We start from the raw sequence: 11,303 nt of genomic DNA, 5'->3' as shown, positions 1-11,303 counted from the left end.
ATAACTTGAATATTTTTTAATTACAACTATCAAAATATCAATGTTTAAAGCGTTCAAAAGATTTTATGTTCGAAATCCGGTGAAATAGCCTGAATATTAATTTGTATTTAAATCTATTCTTGATCGATCGAAAATTCCATAACTTTAACCAAAAGGCATACTCGATAGATATTTGAAGCTTTAGTGCATAGAAGACATGCACATTGGTAAATAATAACCAAAGACTCAAAAAGCATCAATCCTTTTTTTTTTTTATCTTTATTAAATTAAAAACGCATTCCTGGAGATATTTATAGTCAACTCTTTGAATGCATCAAATAACTTTGCTTTTCTCACAACCATAGATTTGCATTCCAATGCTACACATTTTTGGTCAAAGCATCATACAAACAAAAGCAAAGGAATTTGCTCACTATCTAAATCGAACATGAAATCTGTAAAATAGGGTTCTTTGGCTTCTTAGAATCTATTTCGGTCTAGTTAATTTTTATTTAATTATTTCAGTGTATGGGTTAGAAAATTCATAAAAATGGGAAGAAAAAAAATTAACCCTTTTATAGTAGGTGGTGTGATTCAACCCCTTTTATAAGAGTGAAAAGAGAAGTCGTCAATCATTAGGCGAACTCGAGATTCTCATGTCTTGCTAAGTTAAACTAAGGTCAATAGCAATTACTTGAGTATGTTGGTATTATTTGACTTTTTACTTGCTTATATAAAGGAGTAAATGATCGAAACTTTGTTTAAATGGAGGAATAGAAAAGCAAACAAGGAGCATGATTTGAAAAAATATAATTTTTTTGTTTAGATACAAATTTTATAGGAGACAATTAGAAAGGAAAGAATTTGAATGGAATGCGTCATTTTGTTAGTAATAAAACCTATTTAATGTGAAAAGAATTAGAAGGAAAATACTATTTTTCTATCGCTTCCTTCATTTCACATCCTAATTAAACAAGGGAGATATTCCCTAGAATTATTTCACTTCTCTTTCTCTTGTTTTCTTTTCCCTTTAAAATTGTTATCCAAATAGAGTGTAATAGAAAGGGTTTGATCCCTGATTTGCAAGACTTCATCTAATATACTCGATGTTAAAGGGGATATTATTCTTATTTCAATCATATAATTTAATAAAAGAATTAAAAAATAACACATGACAATTTTTTAAGGTTTTGTCAAATATAGAAGTATTAGTTTAATAGGAATATAAATGATTGTGTGTATGACAATTTATTTTCCTAGAAGAATTTAAAATTAAATTAGGTATGTATTTAAAATATATTTTTACATTAAGTCTTTATAGAGTATAGAATCTTAAAGAGATTAATTGTTTGAAAAAAATATTTTTAACATTATTTTAAAAAATATAATGATTTAAATTATCATCTAATCATGAATCATCATATCGTATCGTACAATTTAATAAAAAAATTGAAAAATAACACATGGCGAATTCTTAGAGTTTTTCCAAATATAGAAGTATTAATCTAATAGGACTATAATTGATTATGTGCATGACAATTTATTAGCCTAAATGAATTTAAAGTTGAATTAGGTAAGTATTTAAAATATTTTTTACATTAATTCTTTATATCTAAATAAGAATCTCAAAGAGATTAATTATTTTTAAAAAATTATTTTATACGTAAGTAAAAAACTATTTTTGAAAAATATATTGATTTAAATTATCAACATAATCTGAATATTAATAAAAAGAGCTGAAAAATTGTAAATGACAACTTCTTAGAACCTTGCAAAATGTATTTATTTCATAAGTTTATAATGGGTGGAAATTTATTTTCCTAAAAAATTTAAAACTAAGATAAATATTTAAAAGATTTCATAACATTAATTCTTTATACTACAATAAGAATCTTAAAAAATTAAAATTCAATGTATACATAAGTAGAATTTATTTTTAAAAATATATTTATTTAAATTTTTTTTTTGAACAAATTTATTTAAATTATTAAATGTTCTTTGAATTAAATTAAAATTAAAACCAACTAATTAGTTTGAATTGATTCAAAATAAGCTCAATTCATTCATAAATAGTTAGTTTATTTTATTTAATTGAACTTAATTTAACAAACAAAAATATTTTTGTAGTAAAATTTATGATCTTAATTAGATTAAACATTTTAGTAAGTTATATTAAAATCTAAAGTAATTATATTATTAAAATATATAGTGTTTACATAGTTTTATTAAACAAAAGAGTTTTTTTTTCTTGCAATATTATTTTAAAATTTCATTTATATATGTCTCTATACTAAACTTCGTACATTGCATGAGCTCCTAAACTAGTATTCTAATCTATTAGCATTTTTCTTGTAATATTTATCTTTTTTATAGTGTAAAGCTAAGCATTTTAATTAATTCATTTAATAATATTATACTCAATCAGTCTTATTATAGTATCACGAGCTTGATACTTGAAAAAAAAATTTCTTTCTTGTGCTCCTCCATGGCCGATGAATCTCCATCTTTTGTTGTGCGACAATTGAAGCAATAATTGAGAATAATAAAGAAACAATAATAAATTCAATGCAAACAATTAGAAAAACACACCAAGAATTATCGTTGTTCGTTATCATTGTGACAACTATATCCACTGGTACTGAGAGTAATAATTTTTACTATAAACAACAAAGATTACAAAGATGAATCTAAGATTTCTCACTTGATGGCTCACTTTTCAATCTTGTGTTTGTGGTTGCAATTGCTCTCTGGTAACCCTAATTAATGAGGGGTTTATATAGTATATTGTATACCTCATGTACAAAGAAATTAGGTTAAGTAATTAACAAGAGCTTTAGGAGAACTTGTGAATCGAAATCACTTCGAAGATGGGCGGCACATAACAAAAATTTGAATAAACATTACCATTTAGGCTTAGAAAGACGAAAACAAAATTTTTTAGATGATATAGAAAGACAAACAAATGAACATTTCCTACAACGCTAATGGAGAACAAAGACTAAATCTCCATAAATAAAAATGGATATGCCATCAAATTCTGTCAACCGCCATATATGGTAAACCACTCAAGGACAGTTAATCTGTTGCTCCCCAGAATGAATAGCTATTAGCTACGATACAAAGGCGCAGGAGGATGGTTTTCAGCAGCTCTGTAATACTCTGCGTACAGTCTATCAGAAGAAGGATCATAAGTAAGCTTGCTTCTTTTCTGCTCTAAATGGCTATCCTCTTCCCTTTTCCTCTTCCTGTCTAGCTGCGCAGATGAGCTTGCGGCAGCTGCTACTTGGTTTCCACTTGCTGATTTTGCAGATGATCTGGTAACAGGTGCTTCAGTGCGTTTAAATTTCTTACTGTTCTTGCGGAAAAGCTTACACAAGTTTGCCACCTGTTGGCAAGGCAAGTAAGAAGGTAAAAGAAAATCTCTAAAACATTTGTAAAGTGACCAGTAATAGTCCTAAAACTTGGATGAAGTAACACAAAGTTTATCCAATAATATGATACCTGCTCTTGGTTCAGCGGAAAATTGTAATCGGTGGGTGTGTAGTGAAATTCCTTGAGAACTTCTCTGAATATTTCCTCAGCTAATGGCTTACAATCAATAACATAAGTAAATCGAACCTGTCAGGGGCAAATTTGGAATTCAGTCGCCTATTAGCTACCCTTTATGATCCTGCTGAAAGAAGTCCATGTCCCATTTTGGGATACCATGAAAAGAAACAGGCTACGCAACATAATAGCAGAATTATAGAAATGTATTATAGGGAAGGCCAAATTATTGCTTGACAGCCGATTGAGCTACAAGTCAACGAGATTTCCAAGGAATAGCATGCAAAGCATCATTGAGGCCTGTAATAAATAATCAAACATATCCGCACAAAGGACCAAGGTTTCCAGAGAAACAAACAATATAAACTACGAATTCCATCACAAGTAGGATGCATAGAGGTATAAAACTAAGTAGTCTGAGCCCTAGCTTAACACAACTCAAAAGGGAGGCTAGCACAGGCTACTCAATTCCTCAAAATTCCCAACGATAATATAAGAATTGACATTTCACTTGCTTTTTTCTTGTCAATCCTAAAGAAATGCACTGTCCATCAATTAAGAAGGCCATAATTATCCTGCATTCCTGTGCACATATAATGAGATCAATGGCCAACATATCTTAATTTTGATCCAATTTCCACCTTTGCTAATTCAGAGATTTAGCAGCATGAACCACGAAACTACCAAGCAACCAGGTGCGGAACTGGCTGGCAGTAGAAGCACATAGGGGTTCCTTATTCACTCCCGATAGGCTGTTCCTACACTATAGTAAATGATTTCTAAGTGGTTCAAATTTTTGCCACAAAACTTGAGGAAACTTTTCATCAAGTACATTGAATGTTTAAAAAGACGAAAAACGTATTAAGATGATAGAAATTCCTAAAGACAAGGCGCAAAGCGCACTAAAACGATAGGAGGTCTTAAAATCTAAGCGTAAAGCACACACCTCATCTAAGTGAGGCGCACTGAAAACAAGCAGAAGATGTGAAAAATGCAGCAGTTGCGCCTTAAGTGCACCTTTTTGCGTTTCTATATGCTTTAAACTTAGTTTTAAAAGATGCAGGGCGAAGGGTCTGAAGCCTAATCACAAAGTGCAACGAGCAAGTGCGAGCATTTCGTAGGAGAGGCACACTTTTTATTCTAAATCTTAACACATAGCCTCAATCAGCAGTAGTAGGGGGGAAATAATAATGGGGTAAATTTTTCTGACATAATATGGTGATTGGATTAGGGAGAAATTTTTCTTGGAGTACTTTATTCTCCCAAAAAGAGATTAAATATTTACCCTAGGGGATCCTAGGGAGTATACTTCCCAATAGATTTTTTCATTCTTCCTCAATCCCACCTATCTTCCTCTTCACCCAACTCTCTCTCATCCATCAACAATCAATGAAGCTCTTCTCTCTTCCATCAAAACAATCATCTTCAAGACTAAAAAAAGGCACGTTTTCACAAGAATTTCAAACCCTAAATTTGATCCTACAGAACCCCAATTTCTAAGGAAAACAATTTATTTGAAAAAGAATTTCTAACTAAATTCTTCCCTTTCAAAACCCCACAGCATAAAGCTTGTAATTCCTTCAAATGAAAATGAATGGCATCTAACAGGTAGATTTTCAATGTTGTCGTATTTGAACCCAAATTTGATTTTCTGCAAGCTTGATGATGACACTGCGTAAAGATGAGGGAGAGGAAAAATAGTAAAGTAGCAATTTGATGATAATTGTTACCATGCTTGAGTATTTGAGAGGGAATTGTATGATGAAGATGGAGGGGATGAATGAGTTTTTTTGTGAGAGAGGAGAATTCAATGACGGTGAAAAATACCAAACTGACCAAAAAATTACCATGTATAATAATCTTCTAGACCAAGTCTTTCAAAAATAGTTGTCCCTTAATCAACTCCTTAATTTAGGCGGGCCCTAACGCATATTTGATACTTGTAACAAAATGATATTTATATTATAATTACATAAAGATCAAACAACCTTTTTTATTTTAGCTTATAAGTAAGCTATTTAAGTTGGCTGAAAAGTTATTACCAACACATTTTTCGGTTTTTTTACCAACCAACAAGCCAAAAGCCAAAAGCCAACTAAAAGTCATTTACCAAACACCCTCCAAAATCTAAAACATTCTTAGCGTTGCAATAGGCCATTGATATAACATAAAATGGCATAAGTAGTTATCTTAATGCACATTCTAAGACCTGCTTTTCTAATTGTTAGCATATTTTTATCAAAGGAAAGAATAGAAAAAAGAGAAAGAGCCCAAAAAAAAAAAGAAATGAAGAATTGATAAGAAAAAAAGCAAAAAAAAAAAAAAGAAAATTTAAGTTAAAAGGAAACTTAAAAGAAAAAACTAATAGAAAGTAGATAGAAAATTAAAGAAAAGGAAATCTAGAAAGAAAAACAAAAGAAAGAAAATAAAAATGAAGTCGAAGGAAGAAAACAAAAAAGACGAAGAACCTAGAAAAAGAGGAAAAAAGATGAAGAATCCAAAAGAAAATTAATAATTAAGAAAAGGAGATATCTAATGCTAGAGGACACGACGACAAAGAAGTAGGCTAAACTCTAAGACTAAGCAAATCCTTATTTTTTCTTTTTCCCTTCCACTCTTTGAAATTCAGAACAAATCCTATTCTTTCTGTCTTTTCGAAAACATAGATCCTTTTATGTCGAATTGCTGTATGACAAATTTTAAAAATAACATTTTCTCCCAAATAAATAACTAACACAAAAGAAAGAGACGTAAAAAAGTGCACAAAAGATTGTGCCTTTTGTATCTATGTTAGCCTAGATGTCAAAAAACGATTTTCTAGCATGTAACTCAAAGGCGTATTATTTTTACCTAAGGTTCGGAGTGAACTAAAGAATGAAGAAATGTATTACGTAAAAAACAAATCTGGATTTACAAATCAAATATTATTCAGCACATATATTTATGCACAATTCTGTAACAAAAACATTACACGTAACAGATGAACCTCTCAGAAAAGTTAATTTAGCACTTAGATTCTAAATGGTATTACTACCTAGCTCCAACAAAATATCAACCACATTCCACTGCAACCAAATAAGTTCTGACTCGACCAATTACAATTAGAATTTCAAATTTTCATTCTACAGCAACTTCTCTAACTAACATCCTTGATTGACCACATAGAAGTCAAAGTACAAAAGATTGAAAGCAAGAGAGGCTTGAGTCAGACAAACCTGACAAGGAAATTGTGAGTTGAAAGCACTGGGTTCAATATTGAAACACCCTGGGCCACAAGCCCTGTAGATTCCGTACATCATTCTAAGGTCAACATCAAACAGAAACAGCCTCATGCCCTTGTTAACCAAATCTTTCGTATGAACAGGTATCCCAAAAACTCTGTATCGATAACAATCCTTTTTTGTGTCTGAATTGCACAAGAAAATCATCCCCATGCAGTCATTTTTCTCTGATGATTTACCATCCTTCGATGGGTTGGACTTGTTTGCACCTTTGGGAACCTCTTCATGTTCCACAGCTGGCTTGTCAATTCCGATAGGCTCTTTACTTGCCAATTTGTCATTACCTGAACCTGGCTTTTGAGCATCCTCTACAGTCGCTATACCTGAAAGGATGTGTATATCCTTGTTTTTCCCAAGCGTATCAATTCTGATAGGCTCTTTACTTGCTAATTCATCAATACCCATCTCCAGCTTTTGAGCATTGTTTATAGTCGCCACACCTGAAAGGATTTGTAGAGCCTTCTGATTCTTAATTTTGTTTCGTTTCTTATTGACCTTTACAGAAATCTTCACTTCAGCAGTCTCTTCACCATTTTCATGTTTATCTTCTTTGCACTCTTTAACTAATGCGTCATCCGCATTTGATGCCTTCTCTACAGACGTCTTGTCAATTCCGATAGGCATATCAATTCTGATAGGCTCTTTACTTGCCAATTCATCAATTCCTGTCTCCGGCTTTTGAGCATTGTTCATAGTCACTACACCTGAAAGGATTTGTAGAGCATTCTTTTTCTTAATTTTGTTTCGTTTCTTATTGACCTTTACAGAAATCTTCACTTCAGCAGTCTCTTCACCATTTTCCTGTTTATCTTCTTTGCACTCTTTAACTAATGCGTCATCCGCATTTGATGCCTTCTCTACAGACGTCTTGTCAATTCCGATAGGCATATCAATTCTGATAGGCTCTTTACTTGCCAATTCATCAATTCCTGTCTCCGGCTTTTGAGCATTGTTCATAGTCACTACACCTGAAAGGATTTGTAGAGCCTTCTTTTTCCTCTTTCTGTTTCGTTTCATATTGACCTTTACAGAAGTCTTCACTTCAGCAGTCACTTCACCATCTTCGTGTTTATCTTCTTTGCACTCTTTACCTAATGTGCCATCCGCATTTGATGCCTTCTCTACAGACGTCTTGTCAATTCCAATAGGCGTATCAATTCTAATAGGCTCTTTACTTGCCGATTCATCAATTCCTGTCTCCGGCTTTTGAGCATTGTTCATAGTCACTACACCTGAAAGGATTTGTAGAGCCTTCTTTTTCCTATTTCTTTTTCGTTTCTTATTGACCTTTACAGAAGTCTCCACTACAGCAATCTCTTCACCATTTTCATGTTTATCTTCTTTGCACTCTTTAACTAATGCATCATCCACATTTGATGCCTTCTCTACAGACATCTTGTCAATTCCGATAGGCGTATCAATTCTGATAGGCTCTTTACTTGCCAATTCATCAATTTCTGTCTCCGGCTTTTGAGCATTGTTTATGGTTGCTACACTTGAAAGGATTTGTAGAGCCTTCTTTTTGCTATTTCGTTTCTTTTTGACCTTTACAGAAATCTTCACTTCAGCCGTCTCTTCACCATTTTCGTGTTTATCTTCTTTGCACTCCTTAACTAATGTGTCATCCGCATTTGATGCCTTCTCTACATTGTTTCCATGCTCCCTTTCATCTTCAGTAACAGCAATGTTGTTGTCGAGCCCTTCAACTGGTGCATCTTCCTCTAGCTTCCCATTAATTCTTTCTTCATTGTCTTCCCCACTTATATTAGTGGCAGTCTCACCCCCATCATTAACATCTTTGTCATCATCTATAGTTCTTTCTTGTGCAAAAACATTTTTAGTTCTTGCAACATTTATCTCAGTTGAGATATTTTTTTCAATATCATTGACTTCATGTGAATTTCGCCCCTTTTCTTGATTTCCATCGTGAAAAGATTCAGATAATATTTCATCCGTTCGTAGAGCCTTTTTTTTCCGAATTTTGTTTCGTTTCTTATTGACCTTTACAGAAGTTTTCGCTTCGGCAGTCTCTTTACAGTTTTCCTGTTTATCTGCTTTGAGCTCTTTAACTAATGTGGTATCCACATCTGATGCTTTCTCGAAATTATTTACATGCTCCCCTTCATCCCCAGTACTAGCATTGTAGTTGTTAAGCCCATCCACTGGAGCTTCATCTTCCGCTGGCTTCCCCTCATAAATTCTTTCTTTATTGACTTCTCCACTTACATTATTTGCTGTGTCACCCCTATCATTAACGTCTTTGTCATTGTCTATAGTTCCTTCTGTAAAAACATCATCAGTTTTTTCAACATTTATCCCAGTTAAAATATTTTTTTCAATACCATTGACTTCATGTGCATTTCGCCCCTTTTCTGAATTTCCATCATCAAATGATTCAGATAATATTACATCCATTTGTTCCTCCTTTGATTGGATCAATTTCCTATTTGAAATATTATTTGTTTCTTCCTCTCCTTCTGAAGCAACAGTAGCTAGTTGATCAAGACTACTCATCAAAGGAACTGGCTCAGCAGGCACAAATTGGATACCTTGGTTTTTTGATCTGGATTTCCTTCCACTGCTATGAACCATATTAACCTACATGGCAATGATCAAACCCAAGATAAGTTTTAAACACTGAAACCACAAAACAGGAGAAATATAGAAGTTTCATACATATTGTTTTATTTAGTCTACTAAAGCAAAGGACTTCGTCTAGCTCGAGCTGTGCATCAAGGAATATGATGCATCTTCAATACTCACAATAACAAAGAAACCACTGATACCTACAACTAGGTTGATCAATTCCCACAATCTCTTGTACTATGATGTGATGCACTACATGTAATTTTCATTGACCTCAAAATTTCAAAGGCTTGAAAGATCCAAAATTCCAAAGATATAATGACACAAAATAGTCCACTACATCTGTGTATACGAATTCAAAGAAAATAAATAAAAGTTGAAAAGTAAATTTAAAGAATTGGGATCTAAAAATTAGGGAGGGAAGAGCGGTGAGCAAGATAGACTTGAATCAAGGTAATAGAGATGTGTGCACTTACAGCATTTCTTTGTTTTCAGAATTATAGGATCTAAAAATGATAATTTCTCCAACTTAAGACAAGAATCATTCTCAGTTATAAAAATTCCAACATAGTGTCATGGTTGAATGACATTAGTAAACCACCTCATACCATTCCACAGACATCTCCTTAGGCAAAAATCAGTTTAATACTCAAAAATACACAATCAAAAAAACTCCATGTCTTCTCGACAATTGATTAGGAAATAAACAGCATTTCCTCACTTCCTAAATTGGACTGAATGCATCATTACAGACAACAATCCAGAAATATAACTACGCTCCCAACAAAATAAATCAACCAAAAGAGAAAGCAAAAAACAAAATTATTTTTTGGAATCACAATTTAGCTTAAATTTCCTCGACATTTGCTCTCACATAAAATTTCAATCATAAATCTATGAATCAAAATTCAAGAGTGATACAAAACCATAGAAATACCCATCAGAATTTAGCTTAACTGTAAAGAGAGGGAGAGAAATTTAGAAGAGGAGAAGAAGATTGGTTTATTTCATTTAATTTCATAAACTCTAATACACCCTTATGTCCCCTTCTATACTACTAAGACGATCACAAACACTTACTTATAACTAATTACAATATTACTACCAAAAGTACCTATAACAGTTTTCACCTGTAGTAATTAGTAAAAAACAAAGATTAGGTATGATCATATAAAACAAAGACTTGAGAAGAGAAAAATACTCATCATGAGAATAATTGCTGAAAGTATTGAAAGCAGCGGAAGTGTTGTGCAATTCTAGTCTATTGAACGGCATTTAGATTGATAGACTCTCAACATTAAAAGAAGGGATGAGATATATCAAATAATATTACTAAGTCCACAACATCAAGAACACATAAGAATTAAGATTAAGCTAAAAAATCAGATTAAGAAACTTCATACAATACCTCAACTTCAAGGGAGGAGAAAGAGAACTCTGCAGTGGTGGGAACTGTGGAGAGAATAGCGGTGGCCGAAGAGGAAGGAATGGCGGAGCGGAAGGAATACGGGAGCCGGTGCCGGTGAGGAAGGAGTAATTGCGATTTAGTTTTGAGGAGAGGTAGAGAGCAAGTAGGGCTACTACTTACTAGGGTTAATAAGTTTTTTTAGAGCATTATTTTCCTCTCTTAAAGAAGAATTAGAAATACCGATGAATGATGATTTAGGTAGAAATAACAATGTTTTAAAAAAAAAACAATGAAGTACCTTGGATAATAGGAGTAACGAGTAACATGTCATGTGATTTATTTTTGCAGCTTAATTACTATAAAAAATCAAAAATATTAAAATTTTAATATCAATAAAATAAACTTTTTTAATTTTTTTTTAATTTTTAAATTTTTTTATAATTTAATTTTGTATTTATTTTTTTATGTAAAATGACTTATTGTATAGATAAGAGGTTACGAGA

At 32.4% G+C, this 11,303-nt stretch overlaps 1 protein-coding gene across 1 annotated transcript; it reads right to left on the bottom strand.

The window, feature by feature from the left end:
• Positions 1 to 2,792: 2,792 nt before the first annotated feature.
• On the bottom strand, positions 2,793 to 11,028 carry LOC130814287 (uncharacterized). Its single transcript, XM_057680394.1, has 4 exons — positions 10,801 to 11,028; positions 6,741 to 9,404; positions 3,481 to 3,597; positions 2,793 to 3,364 (listed from the first exon to the last, which is right to left on the bottom strand). The coding sequence occupies exons 2-4, from the start codon at positions 9,396 to 9,398 to the stop codon at positions 3,086 to 3,088; spliced, it is 3,054 nt and encodes a 1,017-aa protein (XP_057536377.1). The 5' UTR covers positions 9,399 to 9,404; positions 10,801 to 11,028; the 3' UTR covers positions 2,793 to 3,085.
• Between the last annotated feature and the right edge of the window lie 275 nt (positions 11,029 to 11,303).

This window comes from Amaranthus tricolor, chromosome 5 (genome assembly GCF_026212465.1).
Source record: "Amaranthus tricolor cultivar Red isolate AtriRed21 chromosome 5, ASM2621246v1, whole genome shotgun sequence".
Classification (NCBI taxonomy): domain Eukaryota; kingdom Viridiplantae; phylum Streptophyta; class Magnoliopsida; order Caryophyllales; family Amaranthaceae; genus Amaranthus; species Amaranthus tricolor.
Note: the sequence above shows the minus strand (reverse complement) of the source record. Positions and strands in the feature narration are given on the sequence as shown.